Source organism: Schistocerca nitens, chromosome 10 (assembly GCF_023898315.1).
Source record: "Schistocerca nitens isolate TAMUIC-IGC-003100 chromosome 10, iqSchNite1.1, whole genome shotgun sequence".
In the NCBI taxonomy this organism is placed as follows: domain Eukaryota; kingdom Metazoa; phylum Arthropoda; class Insecta; order Orthoptera; family Acrididae; genus Schistocerca; species Schistocerca nitens.
The window spans coordinates 7,086,605-7,112,167 of record NC_064623.1 but is presented as its reverse complement, the minus strand read 5'-3'; the positions used below and the strand labels follow the sequence as shown (position 1 = coordinate 7,112,167).

The 25,563-nt window shown below is 46.0% G+C and overlaps 1 protein-coding gene across 1 annotated transcript in view; it reads left to right on the top strand.

Moving 5' to 3' along the window:
• LOC126210350 (G-protein coupled receptor moody) overlaps positions 1 to 25,563 on the top strand; it is a 491,669-nt gene that overhangs the window by 409,950 nt on the left and 56,156 nt on the right. The window contains exons 6-8 of the mRNA XM_049939564.1: positions 6,770 to 6,940; positions 9,774 to 9,901; positions 24,175 to 24,328. Of these exons, the coding sequence (XP_049795521.1) occupies positions 6,770 to 6,940; positions 9,774 to 9,901; positions 24,175 to 24,328 (453 nt within the window). The remainder of the gene's footprint in view (positions 1 to 6,769; positions 6,941 to 9,773; positions 9,902 to 24,174; positions 24,329 to 25,563) is intronic.

Below are 25,563 nucleotides of genomic sequence, written 5' to 3'. Positions count from 1 at the left end.
ACCCCATACTCTGGACATTAATGCTACCAAGCTTGGTACTCGTACGGTAATTAGTCTCCGTGTTAAAACGTGTTGTTGTATAGGGAAAGTTTAACTATACCCGCCGGGTATGAACGTCCCCCCCTTAAAGCATTCGAGGTTTTCGGTAATTCCTAAAAGATAAATCATTTGCGAAAATTTTAATGACTCGAAACTAAAAAAAAAAATTTAAAAAATAAAAAAAAGATGATGAAGTCAATACATGTAAAAAGATCGATATCGAAAGAGAAAAATAATTTCGACAGTTTTTTTTATAGTGGCCGAAAATGACGTCTGTTATGTTACGTCATAACCAAGGTTAATTACGTAGGATTTTCAGGTTACAGTTGAGAAGCAAGCGGTTTGGAAGAAATGGCTCAAATGGCTCTGAGCACTATGGGACTTAACACCTGAGGTCATCAGTCCCCTGGAACTTAGAACTACTTAAACCTAACTAACCTAAGGACATCACACACATGCTCGAGGCACGATTCGAACCTGGGACCGCAGTGATCGCGCGGTTCCAGACTGAAGCGCCTAGAACCGTTCGGCAACACCGGCCGGCGGCTTGGAAGAGATCGAGTGTGTTACATAGTACCGGATTTACATGAAGATCGGCGAGTACTGCAGAAGCGTACCGCACACGCCGCGTGCTGCAGAAGCAGGCTAGCAGGCAGTGGACGGTTAGCGCCTCCCACCCACGCTAGGCAGCTCCAGACGCCGGGCCGCCACTTGAGGGCGATTATCCGCCGGGCCGGGCTGCCGGGCTGCACCAGGCGCTAATGAAGGCGGCACGCCCACTCTTAAGTGGATGCCAATTAAGGCGCGGCAGCGGTCCGCTAAACGGCAGAGCAGAGCGCTGGCGAAGCGAAAGCCGAAGCAGGCACGGGGCAGTGTGCACAGGGGTGGGGCGGCAATACCAGCTGCGGCTGCCGTCCGACTGCCGCACAGTCGTGTACACTGCCGGAGAGGAAACTAGCACGCCCTGTTAGAAGTTTCCATTTCACTCGAGTTCTATTGGCGCTGCTGCGCATAAGGAGCACGTGAAATGATTACATTCACAGATCAATAGCACAAGCGGTTCTGAGGCAAAAGTATCTGCCCACGCTGAAACACCCGTATCGGTACACGGTCTAGCCTCAACGGGCAGCAATGCAGGCGCTGACTGTGGCATCCATTCGATCGTACAGATGGCGAATACTGTCCTGGCATACGTCGTGCCACGCCTGCTCCAAGCGTTCACGTAGTTCTGTAAGAACTGTGGTTCACGAGTCACTCCTCGTCCCATCGTTTGCCACACGTTCTCGATAGGAGACAATTTCGAAGATCGTGCTGGCCAGGGAAGATGATGCACGTCTCGCAGAGCACGCCGAGTTTCACGGGCAGTGTGTGCGCGAGCATTATCCTGTTGGAACCACACATCACCTTCCTGTTGCAAGAACTGCAAAAGAACGGGTCTGACGACATTCTGGTTAGCGCCCCCTCCAGAAACACCAAAGGTGAATGAAAGCTGTAGCTTATCACTCCTCAAACCATAACGCCGGGGATGGGGCCTGTGTGTCTCAAACGAATGTACCCTACGACACAATGCCCACCATGTCTGCGTTGTACTTGCAAACGACCATCACTTGCTTGCAGGCAGAATCTGCTTTGATCGCTGAAGACCACGGCGCGCCATTCTGTCTTCCACGTCGATGCTGTGGCGTGGGTGGAGGTGTGCCTGCCTGTAGCCCCACTGCTAATAACTGGATCACAAGACCTCGTGTTGACACGCCTGGGCTCATAAGCCGCTTATCTGTGCTGTGACAGCTGTACGATCTGACACTGCTCCCCTTACAATACGGCACTCGTGGAGCCCGTCTGTGCTGCTTTGACTTCGGCAACCTCGTCTACGGGTGTCAGAATGTTCTCGCACCTGACCACTAATAGCATTGTTCTAAAGCTGAAGCAGCACGTCCAATTTGTGTAGCAGTCAGAATGTTCTCGCACCTGACCACTAATAGCATTGTTCTACAACTGAAGCAGCACGTCCAATTTGTGTAGCAATACTTCGAAATGACCATCCCATCACTCAAAAGGCCAGAATCGGATCCTTTTCAAAGTCGCTCAGTTGGCTGTAGGAAGCAGGAGAGCGTATCCCTAGCACGGTTACCAGCTTCCTTCCCAAGTCTCTACTACACTGAGCCTTCTAGCTGTGACCATTCCCCACTACACACAGATGCCATTTCGCATACTGCACCAATCGTGCAATATTCTACATTTCTGACGCATTCGGATGTGACAGTGGTCCGATGTTGGACTGCCCGGAATTAATACAAAAATACATTGTTTATTACGTAGGTTTACATGAATTATTATAGTTTTTTGGGTCTTAAGTTTATTTTACACATAAAAAGAAATGTTTCACGGTGGAGTCTTAACACCAGCTCCGTTCACCGCCACCGCCTATCATAATGATGTAAATGGTCTGAAGACGGTCACATTCTTACCGAAACCAGTAACAAATGTATAAGTAAATAAATTTCTTATTGCGGTCGAGGCTGTTTTTCTTCCATTTTTGAAGTAGGTAGTTACCGTCCCATGCGTTGGCTTCGGTTAAAGTCACAAAACAAACAGCTGCGTTTGGAGTGGTCCCACGACCGGAAAGTATAGACTGCTAACGAATGGCGTCGCATTGTGTTCGGCAATAAGCAGCACCTTTCACCCTTTCCCCACTGTCGTACGGCGTGTGAGGCGTGGAGTTTGGGCCAAAGCGAGTGAGGAAGTAGTCGGTGAGTGAGTGAGTGAGTGTTATTTTGTAAGTTTACTCCTTTCTGTGTGACAACATTTGTAGCCATTTGCTCCACATTCTTTCCTTTTAAAATATGTAAGAGCTCTGATAACGTTGCCGTTGAGCGCCTGTAAACTGAAACCCCCCCCCTCCCACCACTTACCCACCCACACACACACACACACACACACACACACACACACACACACACACACAGACACTCATCGTCGGCGAGTACGGCAGTGACCTGGGTAGAGGTTCCATTCTACCAATATTTTTGAGAGGCGCAACGGTGTTAGTCCTGGCCTCATGATATGGGTAGCCAGCAGGTATGGCGTCAGCTCACGACCAGTAATGACTCAGGGAACTCTGACGCCACAGCGATACGTCACGGGCGTCGTGGAGCCTCAATCGACAGTATGGTGTTGCCACTTTCCAACAGGACAACGCTCATCCACCTGCACCACGTGTCTCTATGAAACGTCTGCGTGATGCTGAGGTGTGTCCGTGGCCAACAAGATCCCCAAATCTGGCCCAGATAGAACATATGTGGAGCCAACCGAGACGTGAACTCCGTCCCAGTGCCAGTATCCGAGATATCACGGACCACGTGACACCCCTCGCAACCGAATCAGTCCAAATGCGGTGTGATGCCATACTATTACGTGGCCTCATGCTGCCAAGTTCTTATTAAATATTTTCTCATCATTGAAATAACTAGCCCTGAAATTTCATTTCGTTTCCTCCTCCTCCTCTTGCAGGCACTTCACTTTTCTGTCATGCAGTGTGTTTCGTCTATTAGAGTACTGGTATGTTATTTCCTTGATGCTTTCGTCTCAGCGATACATTCCTAAATCGCCTCTATCCTTTTACTCCAGACAACACTCGCAAAATAAAGGGTGTATCAAAAAGAATCATCAGATATTTAAAAAAAAAATCATAACAATTATGTTATTTGAGATACGTACGTAAACAACGTACTGTTCGAAAGAGCAAACGCTCGAGTTTCACTTGGTTCCCGCTAGATAGCAGCAGTGTGTTCCCTCTTCAGTTCTAGTAAAAATGCTACCGGGACTAGAGAAAGCGTTTTGCGCAGTGCGGGTCAGTAATAACTGTACTAGGTATGGTGTGGATCCTCCTACAGCACAGAGCACTAGGCGATGGCATGGACAGTTCCGAGAAACAGATTGTTCGTGTTAAGGCAAATCGCCGGGCCGTCCCCGAGTGTCTTAGACAGACGTCGAACGCATCCGCCATAGTTTCAAAAGGAGTTCGCAGAAACCCATTCGCCGTTGAGCTGAACAGCTCAATAAGCCCCCTAAATCCTTCTGGCGTGTGTTGCGTCGGCGTTTACACACGTAACCAAACTAAACACAGGTACTGCAAGCTGTTCGTGAAGGTGGCAAACAACAACTTGTGGAGTTCTGTAATTTCGTTCTTGGCAAGATGGAGGATCAAAGATTTCTTCCACGCTTACTGTTTAGTAACGACGCAACATTCCATTTAAATGGAATGACAATATGAGGTACGGCACAACCAATGAAGTTGTACAACATGAGACGGACTCTTCAAAATTTAACGTGTTTTGTGCAGTTTCACGGGAAAAGGTGTATGCTCCATTTTTCTTTGCCGAGAACAGTGTTACAGAAAGTACGTATCTCGATATGCTTGAGAACTTTCTTTCGCCACAGTTGGAGACTGATTCAAACGACTTCATTTACCAACAGAATGGGCCACCGCCACACTGGCATCTGGAAGTGCGGGAATTTTTAAATCAAAGGATTGCTGAAAGATGGATCGGTCGCACTGGACCAAATGATTCAGCCTTACGTTACTGGCGCGTGTATCACCGGACCTGACTACGTGATTATTTCTTGTGGGGGTTTATAAAAGGCCGCGCGGGATTAGACGAGCGGTCTCAGGTGCTGCAGTCATAGACTGTGCGGCTGGTCCCGGCGGAGGTTCGAGTCCTCCCTCGGGCATGGGTGTGTGTGTTTGTCCTTAGGATAATTTAGGTTAAGTAGTGTGTAAGCTTAGGGACTGATGATATTAGCAGTTAAGTCCCATTAGATTTCACACACATTTGAAAATTTTTTGTTTATAAAAGACTCTGTTTTTGTGCCTCTGTTACCAATAACAACGAATCAACTGAGACATTACGTAACAGCAGCTGTGGAAACTGTAACTCAAGACTTGCTCGCTGCAATGCGGGAACAATTTGAATACCACATTGGCGTATGCCGTGCGTCTCAAATGGGTCGGATTGAACACCTATGAAAAGGTATGAAAAAACTTTTTGAGTTCTCCATTCATCAAAAAACAAAATTTATTGTATATGTTTATTAGTTTCAGAAATATAGACGTGCCAAATCGTGATTCTTTTTGACACACCCTGTATTATTCATGGACTGAGTAAAGGAAGATATTTATAAGTCGGGCTGGTGTGCAGTCCACAGATACAGATTTACTGATGACAGTGTCGGCGTATTAACTGTCGCTAAGAAAACCCTGAATTAGATACTCTGCCCTGTTACGTTTTTCATATTTTCAACCTCATTAATTAGCCAGCGTTGATGGGAGAAAACTGTAGAGCAAGCACCGTAGCATAATACATGAAACAAATCGTTCGGCTGTACTGCACGCATTCTTGATCGCCGCTCTCCGATTACCCACAGTGAATGCAGTCTAGGCATGTCCCTTCAGATCATCTTTTGGATGTGAGTATTTGAGATTTAATCTAAATGTCGCACTTTTAAGCAAAATGTGTTATCATTCGCTGAAAATATCAATTTATCAAAACCAGCTAAATTTCAGTCGAGTTTCTCCCGAACAGTCTTCTAGTGTATTTATTTCAGTTAATGACAACGAAAATATGAGGACTCGTAAGGAGCCGTCTACTAAGGAGCAGAAGAACAGTACGCAATTGAAGTGCTGAGGAGGAACGGGAAAACACACAGTTCCATTTTTAGTGGACTTTATTTACTAACTGACAAAGTGATAGCTGTCAGTTTGCCTCCAAACTTGTCCATGAAATGAGGATGTTACCGTTTCTCCCGCTGTTTTGCCCTATCTGTAAACTTCGAAGGAGGAGATTCCTTGTCGAGCCTCGTCACAGGATCGAATCCACATCAGTACAAAAATTCCTTCCAGTCAGCCTTAACCTAGTGTTCACCTCCCAATGATGTGAAGATTCGCCAAGAACGACCTGTGGTTCGTATTCCATGCTTTACAATTTCCCTGTGGTAATTGGATTGCTGCGTATGTTGGGTACAGGCAAGTCGCCAAAGTGGCGTGCAATTGAAAGACTTGCAGAGGGTAATTGAGTCACACGGAATCATTAATTATTATGACGAGATTGCACATTATCTCAGTCGTTGCAAAGCAGCTGTCTAACTCATATTTAGCTCTGAGATCAGCTTGCAACGTTTTTCAGCTGGCCCACTATGGCCGGACTCAATAGTTTGTTACATCTCCTGTTTTACTGTGTGCTGACTTTGAAGTTGTAATCTCTCTCTCTCTCTGTCTCTATTTCACTCTCTCTCTCTCTCTTTCTCCCTCCATCCTTTACCACTCTTTTTTTTATTTCTGACTGATGCGCCTCCCCCATATCTCTCTCCTCTCACCTCCATGTCTCTTTCTTCCTGCCTCTTCCTAGCCTCCTCGTTCTCTATTTCCTTCTCAGGGCCGTCCATTTCTCTTCCTTTCTCACTCACCTCCTCTTTCTCACTTCCCCATCCTATTTCTCTTACACACCTCCATTTATCTCTGTCTTTTTGTATTTCACCTCCTCTTTTTCTCTCTTTCTTCCTCACTCTTCCACCTCACTCACCTCCACTTCTCTCTCTTTTTTGTCTCTCATACTTTCACCCCTGCTGCCCCTCACTCTTCCTTTTCACTTCCGCCGCCTCCTCACCCCTAACTCCCTCTTTGCTCCTGTCACTGCCTGGCTCTGCTGCTGACTTGCTGCGCCTCTGCCCGCAGCCTGTGCGTGGCGGACCTGGTGTTCTGCGCGCTGGTGCTGCCGTTCAGCGCGTCGCGCTTCGTGTCGGGCACCTGGGTGCACGGCGACCAGCTCTGCCAGCTCTTCCCGCTGATGCGCTATGGCAACGTGGGCGTCTCGCTGCTCTCCATCGCCATGATCACCATCAACAGGTCAGTGGGTCAACTATGTTCCCTCACCCACTGCGACGACTGTCGCTGGCGTGGAAAAGATGTCCTGCTTTTATTCATTTTTTGAGTCCTGTATTGTACTATTCACAAGGCTTTTCGTAACATGTCTGGATGATATTGAATATACGAGTATTACGGCTAAGTTTCACCCTGCTCTGCCAAGCACTGTTTTTGGTTACATATATACAATAATCTCAGGTACACAAACATCTCAGGGATACAATGATCTCAACTACTTGATAGTCTCAGAAATATGATGATCTCACATAGATAATATCAGGTAAGTAATGATCTCAAATAAACAATGATTTCAGGTAAATAAGTATTCAGGTAAATAAGTATTAAGGTAAATAAGTACCTCAGGTAAATAAGTGTCCAGGTAAATAATGAAATCTGGTAAATAACGATCTTGGGTAAATAATAATATCGGGTAAATATTGATCTCAGATAAATAATGATCTCAGGTACATAATGATGGAACATAGGTAATAACAAGCACATAGTCATCTGATGTTCATAGTGCCGAAAGATACATAGAGATAGCTGTACATAGTATAGTTGTAACAGGCATATAGTGATGGCAGGTACATACTGAGGAAAAGCAAATGACAATCTGACGTGAACAATAGCCGAAGACACGTAGGATGGTAGGTACATAAGGGTGGTAACTGCATAATGATCTGATGTACACAATGGACAGAGGTACATAGTGAAACCAGGTACATAGTGATGGCCCCTACATAATGACGGCAGGTAAGTAAAGACGGCAGGAGACACTGATCACAGGTGTGTAATACTTAATATTGGCAGGTATACAGGGTGATCCATTGATCGTGAACAGGCCAAATATCTCGTCAAGCGAAAAAACTACAAAGAACGAAACTTGTCTACCTTGAAGGGGGAAACCAAATGGCGCTATGATTGGCCCCCTAGATGGCGCTGCCATAGGTCAAACGGATATCAACTGCGTTTTTTTAAATAGGAACCCCCATTTTTTATTATATATTGGTGTAGTAAGTAAAGAAATATGAATTTTTTAGTTGGACCACTTTTTTCGCTTTGTGATAGATGGTGCTGCAATAGGCACAAACATATGGCTCACAATTTTAGACGAACAGTTGGTGACAGGTTTTTTAAATTAAAATAGAGAACGTAGGTACGTTTGAACATTTTATTTCGGTTGTTCCAAAGTGATACATGTACCTATGTGAACTTATTTCTCAGAACGCATGCTGTTACAGCGTGATTACCTGTAAATACCATATTAATGCAATAAATGCTCAGAATGATGTCCGTCAACCTCAATGAACTTTGCAATACGTGTAACGACATTCCTCTCAACAGCGATTAGTTCACCTTCCGCAATGTTCACACATGCATTGACAATGTGCTGACGCATGTTGTCAGGTGTTGTCAGTGGAGCACGATAGCAAATATCCTTCATCTTTCTCCCACAGAAAGAAATCCGGGGACGTCAGATCCGGTGAACGTGCGGGCCATGGTATGGTGCTTCGACGACCAATCCACCTGTCATGAAATATGCTATTTAATACTGCTTCAACCGCACGCGAGCTATGTGCCGGACATCCATCATGTTGAAAGTACATCGCCATTCTGTCATGCACTGAAACATCTTGTAGCAACATCTGTGGAACATTACGTAGGAAATCAGCATACATTGCAGCATTTAGACTGCCATCGATAAAATGGGGGCCAATTATCTTTCCCCCCATAATGCCGCACCATACATTAACCCGCCAAGGTCGCTGATGTTCCACTTGTCGCAGCTATCGTGGATTTCCCGTTGCCCAATAGTGTATATTACGCCGGTATACCTTACCGCTGCTGGCGAATGACGCTTCGCCGCTAAATGGAACGCGTGCAAAAAATCTGTCATCGTCCCGTAATTTCGCTTGTGCCCAGTGGCAGAACTGTACACGACGTTCAAAGTCGTCGCCATGCAATTCCTGGTGCATAGGAATATGGTACAGGTGCAATAGATGTTGATGTAGCATTCTCAACACCGACGGTTTTAAGATTCCCGATTCTCGCGCAATTTGTCTGCTGCTGATGTGCGGATTAGCCGCGACAGCAGCTAAAACACCTACTTGGGCATCATCATTTGTTGCAGGTCGTGGTTGACGTTTCACATGTGGCTGAACACTTCCTGTTTGCTTAAATAACGTAACTATCCGGCGAACGGTCCGGACACTTGGATGATGTCGTCCAGGATACGGAGCAGCATACATAGCACACTCCCGTTGGACATTTTGATCACAATAGCCATACGTCAACACGATATCGACCTTTTTCGCAATTGGTAAACGGTCCATTTTAACACGGGTAATGTATCACGAAGCAAATAGCTTCCGCACTGGCGGAATGTTACGTCATACCACGTACTTATACGTTTGTGGCTATTACAGCGGCATCTATCACAAAGCGAAAAAAGTGGTCCGCCTAAAACATACATATTTCTTTACGTACTACACGAATATATAATACAATTGGGGATTTCTATTTAAAAAAACGCAGTTGATATCCGTTTGACCTATGGCAGCGCCATCTAGCGGGCCAACCATAGCGCCATATGGCTTCCCCCTTGAAGCTAGACGAGTTTCGTTCTTTGTAGTTTTTTCGTTTGATGCTTATTCGTTGAGATATTTGGCCCGGTCACTATCAATGGCATGTATGTAATCTTGTCACATATATAACAACGGCAGGTAGCTAATGATGGCAGGCAGGCAGGCAGAATGACGGTGCTGAGCGGTGGGAAGTGTGGACAGGTGGGTGACGGCGCTGCGGCGTGTTGCAGGTACATAATGATCGCGCACCACGGCTGGTACGGCCGCATCTACCGGCGCCACTGGATCGCCGCCATGATCGCCTTCTGCTGGCTCTTCAGCTACGGCATGCAGCTGCCCACGCTGCTCGGCGTCTGGGGTGAGTACCGCCCACCTGCCTACCTACCTAACCATCGTCCATGTGTTCTTCTTGTCATAGACTTTCACGGGACACCTCTGCTTCTTCCATTTCGCCCATTACTTTATGTTCAAACACTCAGTGTACACTGAAATTACAAAAACCATGCAGATGTCGGTTCTATCGCGTACACAAGATATGAGAGGGCAGTGCATTGGCGGAGCTGTCCTTTGTGCTCAGGTGATTCATATGAAAAGATTTCCAACGTGGCTATGGCCGCACGATGGCAGTTAACAGACTTCGAACGCTGAATGGAAGCTGAAGCTCGACGAATGCGACATTCCACTTCCTAAATCGTTGGGGAACTCAATATTCCGAGATTCATAGTGTCGACAGTGTGAGTAGAATACCAAATTTCAGGCATCGCCTCCCACCAAGGACAAGGCAGTGGCCGAAGGCCCTCACTTAACGAACGAGAGCATCGGCGTTTGCGTAGAGTTGTCAGTGCTATCAAACAGGCAACACCGCGTGAAATAACCGCATAAATCGATGTATCCTTTGGCACAGTGCGGAGAAACTTAGCGTTTAGTGGGCTATGACAGCAGACAACCGACGCATCGCCTGCAGCGCCTCTTCTGGGCTCGTGAGCATATCACTTGGGCCCCAGACGACTGGAAAACCGTGGCCTGATCAGACGAATCGTGATTTTGGATGGTAAGAGCTTATAGTAGGGTTCGAGTGTGACGTAGACCCCAAGAAGCTACGGACCCAGGTTCTCAACGTGACACTGTGCGAGCTGGTTGTGGCTACGTAACGCTGTCAGCTGTGTTTACGTGGAATGGACTGGGTGCTCTGGTCCAACTGAAGTGATCATTGACTGGAAATGGTTACGTTCGGCTACTTGGAGGCCATTTGCAGCTATTCGAGGGCTCCATGTTCCCAAAACACGATGGAAAGTGTATGAATGACAATGCGCCATATCGCCGGCCCACAATTGTTCGAGACTCCCTTGAAGAACATTCTGGACAATTCGAGCGAATGATTTGGCCACACAGGTCGCCAGACATGAATGACATCCAATACTTGTCAGACGTAATTGAGGCGTCGTTCCGTGCATAACATCCTATACTGCCGACACCTTCGCAGTTATAGACGGCTGTAGAGGCAGCACAGTTCAGTATTTCTGCAGGGGACTTCCAGTCCGCCGGCCGAAGTGGCCGAGCGGTTCTAGGCGCTACAGTCTGGAACCGCGTGACCGCTACGGTCGCATGTTCGAATCCTGCCTCGGGCATAGATGTGTGTGATGTCCTTAGGTTAGTTAGGTTTAAGTAGTTCTAAGTTCTAGGGGACTGATGACCTCAGAAGTTAAGTCCCATAGTGCTCAGAGCCATTTGAACCATTTGAACTTCCAGTCCACGTCACGTCGAGCTGCCGCGCTACACCGGACTAGAGGAGGTCCGGCACGATATTAGGCGTATCCCGTGACTTTTATCGCTTCGTTGTATATCACTTCACCACCTGAGGCGTGGCTATAAAATAATTCCACTGACGCTGTCACAGAATAAGAACGCATATGGTAAAGAATCGTGAAGCCTTCTCAGCCGGTTGTGGCACCTATGATGTCTGTAGACAGATCATTCCGGCCGTGGCCTCATCTTGTGTAAAAGCTGTTATTTTGTTTTGTCAGAAAAATGACAAGTGTAATAATACACCAACGAACTCTTGTAAAGTTTTAGATGACACGTGGAAAAACTGCTACTGAAACCTATATTTTACTAGAAGAAGCGTACGGAGAAGACAGTCTGTGACGTATGCGAACAAGCGATTCTAACACGGGCAAGAAGACACTGAAGATGACTCATGCCTGGGACACCCTTCAACATCAAAAACGGAAAAGTACCGATAACGTAGGCAATGTGATTCGATCTGACCGTCGACTGAATATCTGATCAATTACTGCAACTGTAGGTACTGACAAAAATGTGTAGACATGTCTTACATAATTAATCTGACATGACAAAAGTTTGTGCACAACTCGTGTCGAAAATTTTTAGGATCCAACAAACAAAAGCTCGTGAAAATTGTTCGTACTATCACTTTCAATACCACTCAAAATGATCATAATTAGTTCTAAAAGATGAATTTCTTCTAAATAACACGTGACAAATCTTCGTTTTCCACATATGATCCAAAAACTATGCCCCTATCCATGCACTGAAGGGGCCCAACTTTACAGAAAGCGAAGTATGAATGAGCAAATCAAGACAAAAACCGAAAATGATTGCTTTTTCATTATTCATGGAACTCTGTATCTTCACTGGATTCTTGAAGGTCAAACCATTCCTTGAGGTTCTTGCTCAAATCCGTGTGAAAATAAGAAAACAAGATCAGAAATGTGGAATAACGGGTCGTGGGTGTCCATCAAGACGACGCACCGGCTCATACTGCGTTTTGAGTTAAGAGGTTTGTAACTGAGTACTGCATCCCAGCGTCAGACCACCCACTTTATTCGCCTGACCTATCTCCATGTGACTTATCTGTTCCCAATATCAAATCTGCCTTAAAAGGAAAAATATTTCGCTCCGTTGAAGCAGTGAAGAAAAAGCAACGCGTATCATCATGGAGCTCACAGAATGGAAAATTCGCATGGAGCGTGGAGGGGTAGAGGACAAGAGTATATTGACGGTGCCAGTAACTAAATATGTATGATTTCGAAATAAAATGTTTTACAGCAACAGTCCCGTTATTTTACAGCCAGACGTACTACGTCAGATGTATGTCCGTCAGTACCTCATCAATTTCCATCTAGCAACACTGAACGAAGAAATGTCTCCAGAATGAGATTTTCACTCTGCAGCGGAGTGTGCGCTGACATGAAACTTCCTGGCAGATTAAAACTGTGTGCCCGACCGAGACTCGAACTCGGGACCTTTGCCTTTCGCGGGCAAGTGCTCTACCATCTGAGCCACCGAAGCACGACTCACGCCCGGTACTCACAGCTTTACTTCTGCCAGTATCTCGTCTCCTACCTTCCAAACTTTACAGAAGCTCTTCTGCGAAACTTGCAGAACTAGCACTCCTGAAAGAAAGGATACTGCGGAGGAAAAGGTCCCGAAGAAATGTCTGCTGTCGAAACTACCATCGGAGTACGTAAGGGCGATAAACCTCTCCACCACTCGATAGGTTAAAAAAAAAGAAAAAAGAAATAGCCCGTTATCAATCGGTACGTTTCAAAAAGACTTAAATAGGCCCTTTATCCGTGGTACAGTACTGCCTTAGTTTTGCACACCTGTTTCTTTGGCAGTCGCCGGGATGTCCGTCCACATGGCGCGCACTGTGGTAGGGTTGGCTGCCTACCTCCCAGGCGAACACTTATCGCTTTTGGTTTCTGCGTTGACGATGAAGCAACCACAGAGGCACGATTTCTTTGCTGTGTTTTGCGCGCTGCTTCGAAGCAAGCCTCCTGAACGCGCAGTAAGTCCCGTATCACGAAGTTTGGACCAGTGTGAGGGTGTGAAGCACTGTTTTATGGATGAAGCAATGCTCTGTCACGTCGTTGCGTCTTCTGAACGTTTAGTTACACTGCAGTTTTAAGTGCTTTTGCTGAACGACACATTTCAAGTCGGCCACATCAAGGAAAAATTCACTTCAGATGTACACATGCTACCCTATTTATCCCAAGCAACTTGTTCACGGCAGCCACCCTGAGTATGTTACATATTGTTGGAGACAGAACGGATGCTTGAGGGATGCCAGCTGCAATCACCTTAGCTTTGCATCCTTCCAGTCAGTTTTAACCACCAGGCTTATTCCATGGGGATGACATGCTGTCGGTCTAACAAACATTCGGGAATATTCTCGTTGAATTTTTACTTCAAATGGTTCAAATGGCTCTGAGCACTATGGGACTTAACTTCTGAGGTCATCAGTCCCCTAGAACTTAGAACTACTTAAACCTAACTAACCTAAGGACATCACACACATCCGTGTCCGAGGCAGGATTCGAACCTGCGACCGTAGCGGTCACGCGGTTCCAGACTGTAGCGCCTAGAACCGCTCGGCGACTCCGTCCGGCGAATTTGTACTTCCCCTGTAAGATTATGCCCCGTGTCATACGACTTTTGGACGTGAGTAACTATTACTGAAAATACTTAGGCTTAGTTCTAAGACATGCGCTGCTGCATAGCAGCTTCAAGAGTTTCATCTCCATAACTTTATCGCTGCTTTATTGGCAAAACATAAGTTTGTAGGAGAGAGTCTGCTAACGACGTAGCCGGCACGAATGAAACTTAATGGTGAGAACAGTCCCGTCACAATATGGTTATGCTGAGAGGGTCCAAGGTACAGTAGCGGAATATCGTAAAGGTGTCAGAAAAGTGTAGCTCGATTTGCTTTGTCCGCAAATGAAATCAGGGGAGGGAAGCCACAGACAGAATATGCGACCAAATAAAACAAATGCTATTCCAGCGGTGTGCGCACAGTGCTTGCGTAATTGCGAGGGAAACAAAGTAACTCAGATTGATTACGCCGCGCCGGCGACTGCCAATGAAGCAGGCGCTCGTGTCCACCTTACTGATGATGCCCGCAGGGTCAATGACCTTGCCGTGGCTGCAGCCACTACTGTGTCTGAGGCGAAATACGCTGCTGACTGGAGAAGAGATCCAGGGAAACTACACAGACTGCGATGCCAGGACGATAGCCTTCCAGCGTATATCATTGTTTTCGGCTATATCGTTATTTTGTCTTCAGTTTAACCTGACTTAAAACCGCTCAAACTAACTGGTTTCTGAAGTAGCCGATACTCGTTTTTTATTGCTGTTATCTCTAGCAATAAACGCAGACAAAGATTGGAAAATTCTAGAGCAGATGAAGGAGTAGTAAATCTCGGTTGATGTGGTGGTAGAGTTTGTGGTATAAAACAGTCTCGGTGGCTGCAGTAAAGATGGCGAAGGGGAGGAAGGCGGGAGGGGAAGGTCACAAGCTGACGACTTTCCTGCATCGTCACTTCTGAATGGTTTCAGTTTTTCATCCTGAAGCAGCCACAAACTGAAGGCTTCGGTTATTATTGCAAGTTTATGGCAAGACAATAAAATTCCGGGTATATCAACCAGGTTCAATTTCTCTTCCAAATAAGACTGTGAACTTGTTCTCCTTAAGTGACGCGTGGAAGTCCATTGTCCCTCCTCCTGCGTTTCATGTTTCATTCCTGCCGGAGTTCGTAAAACACTTGCAGACTAGGGATGCTGCCATTCTGCAACACAGCCGATGTCCGAGGACTACGGCGGGAGAAAGCGATGTAGACCAGGTGGGGGCACTGGAAATACAGGCATACCGTCTACTAGGCCACGTCACACTGCGACGAGGATATCATTGTCTCTCCAGTGCTGTATGGATTCTTACGTCATGTGTTTGTTGCTAGTTTCTACCTCTTAAGGTTGGTATTAAAATATCACTAATCACGTTTCCCATGTTATACAATACCTAATATTTAAAAAGAATGGAAATTTTACGAATAAACAATACTCGTTTTTAGAAGAAGTTTTATTTAATGCCGTCCGGTGCGGCCGTGCGGTTCTAGGCGCTACAGTCTGGAACCGCGTGACCGCTACGGTCGCAGGTTCGAATCCTGCCTCGGACATGGACGTGTGTTGTCCTTAGGTTAGTTAGGTTTAAGTAGTTCTAAGTTCTAGGGGACTGATGACCACAGATGCTAAGTCCCATAGTGCTCAGAGCCATTTGAACCATTTTAACGCTGTTATTAGCAAAGTATGAGAGCAGATAGGTAAAAAGAATACACTGAAGGCTTTTGTGAGATCTCATGACGAGATAGAAGAGGAAATAGGAATCGAAAGGAAATAGATACGGGATATAATATCAGTATTAGAATCAGAATTTAGAAGAACTTCGGACAACTTAAGATCAAATAAAACAGTAGGAATAGAAAACATTCTATTGGAATGTCTAAAATAATTGGAGAAAGTAGCAACAAAACGACTATTCAAGTTAATGTGTAGAATGTATGGGACTGGGTAAATACCACCAGGTTTTTGGAAAAACATCATCCACGGAATTTCGAAGATTGCAAGGGCAGATAAGTGAGAGAATCATCGCACAGTCAGCTTAACAGCTCATGCATCCAAGTTGCGGACGAGAATAATATACAGACGAATGGAAAAGACAACTGAGGATCTGTTTCATAACAATAAGTCTGGGTTTAGGAAAGGTAAAGGTACCAGAGAGGCTGTTCTGACGTTGCGGTTAATAATGGAGGAAACTCTGAAGAAAAATCAACACACCTTGATAGTGTTGTCGGCCTGGGAAGGGCGTTCGACAATGTAAAATGGTGCAAGGTGTTCGAAATTCTGAGGAAAATACGGAAAAGCTATAGGGAAAGACAGATAATGTACAATATGTACAAGAACACTAAGACTAAGGCCAAGAACGAAGTGCTCGGATTCAAAAGAGTGTGACACAGAGATGATGTAGTCTTTCGGCCCTACTGTTCACTCTGTACGTCGAAGAAGGAATGATGGAGATAAAAGAAAAATTCGAGAGCGGGATTAGAATTCGGGGTGAAAGGATGTCAGTGGTAAGATTCGCTAACGAGATTGCTATCCTCAGTGAAAGTGAATAAGAATTACGGTATATGTTGAATGGAATGAGTAGTATAATGAGTACAGAATATGTATTAATAGTAAATCGCAGAAAGGCGAAAGTAATGGGAATTAGCAGAAATGAGAACAGCGAGACATTCAACGTCAGGTAGGTGATTACGAAGTAGATGAAGTTACGAAATTCTGCCACCTAGGGAGCTAGTAGAACATGAAAAGCAGACTAGCACTGGCAAAAACGGCATTCTTGGCCACCGAGAGAAACAAAGACAGGCCTTAATTTGAGGAAGAAATTTCTAAGTATGTACGTTTGGAGCAGAGCATTGTATGCTAGTGAAACGGCACTGTAAGAAAACCGGGAAAAAAGAAAATCGAAGCGTTTGAAACGTCGTGCTACAGAAGAATGTTATAAATTAGATAGACTGATAAGGAAAGGGATGACGAGGTTCTCTGGAGACTAAATGACGAAAGGAATGTATGGAAAACACTGACAAGGAGAAGGGACAGGACGGTAGGACATCTGTTAACATTGTACAGCTGTAGAGGCCAAAAACTGTAGAGGACGAGAGAAGCTGGACTACATGCAGTAAATAATTCAGGCTATAAGTTGCAAGTGCTACTCTGAGATGATGAGGTTGGTACAGGAGAGAAATTCGTGGCGGGCCGCAGCATACCAGTCTGAAGAGTGACGACTCAAAAAAAAAGTTAAAAGTGAAAAAAAACTCTTAAAATCGAGACCTAACAAATACCGAAAAAATGCCGATTATTAAGAAATACCAGCATCGGTGTTTCCTAACCCTAATTTAAAGGAAAGCACCTTCTTCGTGTTGCAATTTTAATGACGAGTAGTGTGTTTCTTTATAGGATATTTTTGCGTAGTTTTGACCAGTAGTGCCTCCTGGGAGAATATGAGACACGGAAAAAAATGGTTCCAATCACTGTGGTACTTAACATCTGAGGTCATCAGTCCCCTAGAGCTTAGAACTAATTAAACCTAACTAACCTAAGGACATCACACACATCCGTGTTCGAGGCAGGATTCGAACCTGCGACCATAGCAGCAGCGCGGTTCCGGACTGAAGCGCCTAGAGCCGCTCGGCCACAGCTGTGGCCTCGACTGTCCTGAGGAATCCCTGTCTGGGCCGGCGCTCGGCAGCTGAGCTTCCAATAACAGCGGGCGCGAGGCTCTGCCGGCAGCCGGAGCTCGGCTTCATAAGGAGGCGCCGGCCGCGATATGAAATCTCTGCCCGCCCTGCGCGATAAAAGACAAGGCGAGCGGGAAGCCTGGAGGGAGGGAGGCGCGGAGCACGCGCGCCGCCTGGCCGCGCCCGCGTCCTTATTGGTTCCAGTAAACAATGCACCGCAGCCGGCGTTCCGGACACGCCGCTGACCGACTTCTTCAGCAATCACTTCCCTCTGTCCCTTCCTACTCAGTTTGCCTTTTCTCATTTAATTCGTCAGATTAGCCGTAAGCTCAGTATCGAAACCAAGCGCTTCTACGACCGGGAGAAAATTGCACTGACGGAAAAAAAAGACCCGCAACACCAACAAGAACTTGTGCCACATAAACGAAAGTCGGTAGACGTGTTTCTGTGTTTGAAAGATGAAGTCTATTCATAGTTCCAGCCAGTCGCCTAAGAGTGGCGCTAGAAGTGCCACTATGAGCATGCAAATCGGTTTGCTTTAAATACACGCCGTAATGGTCTTGAGCGTTAGTTACCTTTCAGATTGGATGAGGCGGCTTAATGTTAGTCAAGAATGCCTGTAAGGTGTCAAAGACGCCATTATAAACACCTCATTGAGTTTGAAGGAGGTCGCGTAACTGGGCTACGAGAAACTGGATGTTCCTTCTGTAATGGGTTGTCCGGAGCAGGTGACGTGGTCGGGGTTGTAGGGCGTGGCTGGGTAGAAGAAGGTGGCTGTTTTTAGCAATGTTACTCTTTATTGTTGGTTCTCCCAATACATTTTCCGGTAGCTCAGCCCCACCGCTCGTGTCGCGGTGGAGACGTGCCGATGCACGCAGTCCGGGGAACGCGACGCCGGGCTCGGTCGGCGGCTGTGCGGGCGGCAGGAGTTCAGTGGCACGAGGCCCGGCCCAGCTCGCCCCGGCGGCTCGTGGCGACGCCGGCAGTCGCCGGTGCAGCAGCGGGCAACGCCCCCTGTCGGCCAGTGCTCGGGGACAGCGTCACTGATGACGTCGATGTGACAGCGACCGAACGCCCAATCGGTCGAACCGAAAGCCGACGTCCACCTCTGATGCACTTAAATAGTGCAGACCCCTGCTGAATCCGCCGGTTACGCAGTGGCGTCTTTATTAGAAGGTTCTCAATGAGTTGGCTAATGCAACCGCGCCACACGCGGCTCGCGCCTGCTGATGTTGCGTTCTGGCTCTCGATGGCTGCTGCACACTTACACACATACCGACGCTCATTGCAAAACTGTCTCACTTGCATAACGCACCGGCCAGCCTTCGTCTGCCCGTCTGCTGTGAGCCTGGCGCATCGTGCACTGAAACACACTAAATCACAATTTCGCACCATATTTCCTAAAATAACCCCTTGTCCTCTACACTTCTGCGATATTCCTGACGAATTGGCAGGAATGTAGCAACTACATGATTGCTGGTAGCGGTGGTCACAAGACGGCCACCCGGCACTTCCGAGAGGAAATACCATCGTTTCTGCGTACGGCTCTGGCGCATCTTACTGCACCCGCAGCGGCAGTTACAGCAGCAGTTGGCTCTACAGGGATACAACCAACCTTTACAGATCGGTTACTACAAGGACAGCTCCGAGAGAGAGATCAATTCCAACTACAAAATGATCTAGAGAGAATTTCTGTATGGTGCGAAAAGTGGCAATTGGCACAAAACAAAGAAAAGTACGAGGTCATCCATATGGGTACTGAAAGAAATCCGATAAATTTTGGGTATACAATAAAACGCACAAATCTAAGGGCTGTCAATTCGATTAAATACCTAGGAATTACAATTACGAGCAACTTAAATTGGAAATACCACATAGATAATACTGTGCGGAAAGTGAAATAAAGACTGCGCTTTGTTGGCAGAACACTTAGAAGATGCGACAAACCCACTAAAGACACCGTCTGGAATATTGCTGGAATATTGGTGCGCGGTGTGGGATCCTTACCAGGTAGGATTGACGGAGGACATCGAAAAAGTGCAAAGAAGGGCAGCTCATTTCGTGTTATCGCACAATAGGGGTGAGAGTGTCACTGATAGGATACGCGAGTTGAGGTGGCAGTCACTGAAACACGGCGGTTTTCTTTGCGGCGAGATCTGTTTACGAAATTTCAATCACCAACTCTCTCTTCCGAATGCGAAAATATTTTGTTGACACCCACCTACGTGGACAAATCAGAGCTCGAACGGAAAGATTTAGGTGTTCCTTTTTCCCACGCGCCATTCGAGAGTGGAATGGTAGAGATGTAGTATGAAAATGGTTCGATGAACCCTCTGCCAGGCACTTAAGTGTGAATTGCAGAGTAACCATGTAGATGTAGATGTATTAAAGGTGTGTACGTCTCCATATTTCAATTAGTTAATTATCAAGGTACAGATATTACGAGACGTAGATCGCTCGGAGGTGAAGTTTGAAACGATAGTGGGAACCTGCATTTTCCACGGTCAGAATTCGTCGAGAGAATATCTTGGAATTAATAAACTTTAATTTGCTAAATTGTTGGACCTATCATCCAGACTCATCAAACAACATAGCACACAGTTGTGCCGAAGCATTTGCGTAGCGAGTAAAAGTTTTAGAGATTTGTAGTGGTGTAGATAACGACGAGGAATTTCCGCGAGATCGCCACTGCGAAATACATCTCTTGCTCTCCTGTGGTATTTAAGACGAAATATTTATATTTTGCAGGTTTTCAGGAGATTAGAGATAAAAGGAAATTAGGAACTAAGCTACACCAACTAAAACCAACGGTCGGCCGGTGTGGCTGAGCAGTTCTAGGCGCTACAGTCTGGAACCGCGCGACCGCGACGGTCGCAGGTTCGAATCCTGCCTCGGGCATAGATATGTGTGATGCCCTTAGTTTAATTAGGTTTAAGTGATTCTAAGTTCTAGGGGAGTGATGACCTCAGAAGTTAAGTCCCATAGTGCTCAGAGCCATTTGAACCATTTTGAACTAAAACCAATAACTACACCAATAATTAAAATAAAAGCACAGATAAAGAATATAACAAACTAATGATAATATATTAAAATACATAAAAGTTCCATCGTTGTTTGGGAACATGAAATGCACGAATGGCTACAAATGGACTCCAAGTAGCCGAACACAACCATTTCCAGTCAGTGATCGGTCCAGTTGGACCAGAGGACCCAGTGCACTCCTGTAATCCCAGCCATCAGCAGTACGGAGCCACCGCCAGCTCGCACAGCGCCTTGTTGACAGCTCGGGTCATGGCTTCGTGGGGTCTCCGCCACACTCTGACCCCGGCATCAGCTCTCAACAACTGGAATCGGGACTCATCTGACCAGGCCACGGTTTTATAGTCCAATCAATATGGCCACGAGATCAGGAGAGGCTGTGCAGGCGATGTCGTGCTTTTAGCGAAGGTACTCTCGTCCGTCGTCTGCAGCCACAGCCCACTGGCGGCAAATTTCGCCGCACTGTCCTGACGGATACTTTCGTCGTACGTCCCAACGTCCCACATCGATCTGTGCGATCATTTCACACAGTGTTGCTTGTCTGTTAGCACGCTGTCCGTGGTGAGAGAATGCCTGAAATGTCGTATTCTTGGCACAATCTTGACGCTGTGAATCTCGGCATATTGCAGTCGCAAACGATTTCCGAAGCGTAATGATGGCTCCAACTACCATTGAACGTGCAAAGTCAGTTAATTCCCGTCGAGGGGCCGCAATCACTTGGGTTTGGCACGAACCACCTGAGTACAAATGACACCTCCACCAATGCACTGCCCTCTTATACCCTGTCTACGCGGAACTACTAAGGTATATCTGCACGTGGCTATCCCATGACTCATCACCTCAGTTTCTAGCGACTAACCTGTCATAATGAGTTGTGCTGGAAATACCATTTACTTTAGTGATTGCCATATCATTCTCCGTTTCACGTTGCGAAATGACTTTTCACAATGGATGGAAACACCAGATGATTAAAAAGTCAGTATAAATTTGAAAACTGAATAAATCACGGAATAATGTAGTCAGATAGGTACAAACTGACTTCAAAAAATGTCCGACAGATGGCGCTTCATCTGATCAGAATAGCAATAATTAGCATAACAACGTAAGACAAAGCAAAGATGATGTTCTTTACAGGAAATGCTCAATATGTCCACCATCATTCCTCAACAATAGCTGTAGTCGAGGAATAATGTTGTGAACAGCACTGTAAAGCATGTCCGGAGTTATGGTGAGGCATTGGCGTCGGATGTTGTCTTTCAGCATCCCTAGAGGTGTCGGTCGATCACGATACACTTGAGACTTCAGGTAACCCAAAAGACAATAATCGCACGGACTGAGGTCTGGGGACCTGGGAGGCCAAGCATGACGAAAGTGGCGGCTGAGCACACGATCATCACCAAACGACGCGCCCAGGAGATCTTTCAAGCGTCTAGCAATATGGGGTGGAGCGCCATCCTGCATAAACATCGTACGTTCCAGCAGGTGTTTATCAGCCAGGCTGGGGATGATGCGATTCTGTATCACGAGTGTCATGTGCAGTGACTGACGTTTTGCTGTCCAGCGCCATCTGTCGGACATTTTGTGAACTTCGTTTTTTTTTTTTGTTCTAAAAAAATCCTATGTCATTCCAAGCATGTGTGTCAATTTTTGCCTCACTGTCTGCAAATTTATATTGACTTTTTGATGATCCTGTCTATTAAGTTCGTAATCTATCTTCTTCCCTCAGGTGCTTGTGCTAAAATGAAAAGACAACCAGACCGTTATCTACCTCCTGTACAACCATGCTAACATAGAGTGTGAGAATTATTGAACTATATGAAATAAAATCGTCATAACTTCTGAACGGTTTGCGTTCAAACTGCACGGTTGGCCGCGGGGCATGATGGGAATTAGTATGCACTGTGTGGTTTGGTTTAGCGACGAAGTCCACTTTCATTTGGATGCGTTCGTCAACAGCAAGACTCACGCATTTGCGGGACTGAGAATCCACATTTCGCGATCAAGAGGTCTGCTCATCCCCAACGGATGACTGTGTGGTGTCACGAAATAATCGGTGTGATATTGCTTGATTACACGATGACTACCGAACGGTATGTGAAGGTTTTGGAGGGTGATTTCATCCCCCTTATCCAAAGTGACCCTGATATTGACAAGATGTGGTTCATTCAAGACGGAGCTCGACCTCATCAAAGCAAGAGTGTGTTTCATGTCGTGGAGGAACACTTTGGGGACCAGATTCTGGCTCAGGGGTACCCAGAGGCCACTGGCGTGGGCCTCCATTGGCCGCCATACTCTCCGTATGCCAACAAGTGCGACTCCATTTGTGTGGCAGTATCAAAAAGAAGTTGTACACCAATAACCCCGAAACCATTGCTGAGCCGAAAAAAACCATGCAGGAGATCAACGACGGCGTCGATGTTCCTAAACTTCAGCGGGTCATGCAGAACTTCGATGGTCGCCTGCGCCACATCATCGCCAGTGATGGCAGGCATATCGAACATGTCTTAACCCAAATCCGAATATCTGTAGTGACACACTAATATCAGAAAATTGAGTCCGCCTTGATGCAAAACACGTTGTTATTCGTTTATTTCTTTTTCTCCCAAACTAGTTTCGGCGACAAATATTACCATCATCAAAAAACGGCTCTGAGCACTACGGGACTTAACTTCTGAGGTCATCAGTCCCCTAGAACTTAGAACTACTTAAACCTAACTAACCTAAGGACATAACACACAGATCCATGCCCGAGGCAGGATTCGAGGCTGCGACCTTAGCAGTCGCGCGGTTCCAGACTGAAGCGCCTAGAACCACTCGGCCACCGCGGCCGGCTCACCATCATCAGTGGTTTTTTTTACCTAAAACATGCAGAAATTAGCATGGTTAAACAAAGATAGTAGCACGCTATTACATTTTTAATATTCGTTTTGAATATATTTTTGTATGGAGACCTTTATACGACCTTATTTATTGTGCGTTACAGCATGTTTTAAGTAATTATTGTCGCTGTCTGAGACATATTTTCTGTGGGCTTCTTGTTTTTGTTGCCATTTTCTACTTAGCGAACATCATTTCATTCGCAGACAGCGACAATAATTGCTTAAAACATGCTGTAACATACAATGTAAAGTAAAAATGTAATAACGCGCTACTGTATTTGTATAACCATGCTGTTTTCTGCATATTTCAGATTTTAAAAAATCCCTCTGATGATGGTGATGTTTGTCGCCGAAACTAGTTTGGGAGAATAAAGAAATAAACGGATAACAAGGTGTTTTGCATCAAGGCGGACTCAGTTATCTGATATTACTATTTTTCTATGCAGACACGGACCAAATGGAAGAGTTCCAAGATAAAATCATTGTTATCTGTAGTGACGTTTACGTGTTGAATAAAGTGGGTGCAGGCAGTAGTTTGTAGTGACTGTCCCCGTGTAAGCGCCTCCACTGCAGCGCTGACGCTGATCGCCCACGTGGCGCTGTTTGTTGTTCCCCGACAGGCCGCTTCGGCTACGACGCGCTGCTGGGCTCGTGCTCCATCCTGGAGGACTCGTCGGGCCGCTCCTCCAAGACGGCGCTCTTCGTGCTGGGCTTCCTCGTGCCTTGCGTCGTCATCGTCGCCTGCTACGCGCGCATCTTCTGGGTCGTCCACGAGTGAGTACCCCTACGCACCGTACCGAGCACCACCCCTCCTTGTTTCTCATTCTCCACACAGAGCGGCCTCCGAACCGCCACAACGGCCTAGTTACAGAAATGAGATTAGCATGTTGCAAAACAAAAACTGGGTTATACACTCTGCAAGGTTTAAAGCTCTCAGAGGCGTACTCGGAAGTGAACCGGCAGACCAGGTGGCCAGAGAGTAAGTCTTCTCGAAATAAACTTCTGTAGCTTCTAACAACCCTACCACACAAAGAAACTAAATTTAATTATGATTGTGGTGTAGCTCACGCTGCTACATACAACATTTTCGGGCAACAACAACGTTATATTATGTGGCAGGTGTCATTAGAGCACAGTTAATAAAGTCATTTCATGTATGAATAAACTAGGCACTCATCTTTTCGTGTTTCCCACGCTGGTCTCGTCGCAAAATCATGGCTCAATCGTCGAAAATCTAGGTGGTGGTGATTCCAAGCTCGGATGCAAAGAGGCCTAGGTTTTATTCTGCTATATTCAAAAGTTTTGTAGATGCGCTTCATAAACCATTCTTGAAGATTAAACCTTTCAAAGTTAGCACAATGGTGATGTAAAAAAATAATCAGCATTCCGAATTTAAGTTACACTTCTTTTTTATTGCTTTTGTTGCGATAGAACACATGAAACATCACTTCACAGCCGGCCGGAGTGGCCGTGCGGTTCTAGGCGCTGCAGTCTGGAACCGCGTGACCGCTACGGTCGCAGGTTCGAATCCTGCCTCGGGCATGGATGTGTGTGATGTCCTTAGGTTAGTTAGGTTTAAGTAGTTCTAAGTTCTAGGGGACTGATGACCACAGCAGTTAAGCCCCATAGTGCTCAGAGCCATTTGAACCATCACTTCACGATACAAAACATACTTGAAAACATCTTCCTCACTCTTAAAGTTCACATTTTATAAACTGGCTACAATATGCGTCTTTCGAACATTACGTCCAAGACTAGGCTTTCTCAAGGTCCGACTCTAACTCTAACTAATAATCGCTTACGCACCCAAAAATCAGTTACAAGTACGACAAAGACCATAGTGACAAAAGAAAAAATACACATAAGAATAATATCATTGCAATACAAACATATCGATGTATCAAAGTACCTCTACATTAATGAAATAAAATCTGAATGTTGTCTCAAAAACATGTTAACTACTTTACAAAAACACAGTAGAATATTGCTGGTATCGACAGGTTGAGTTG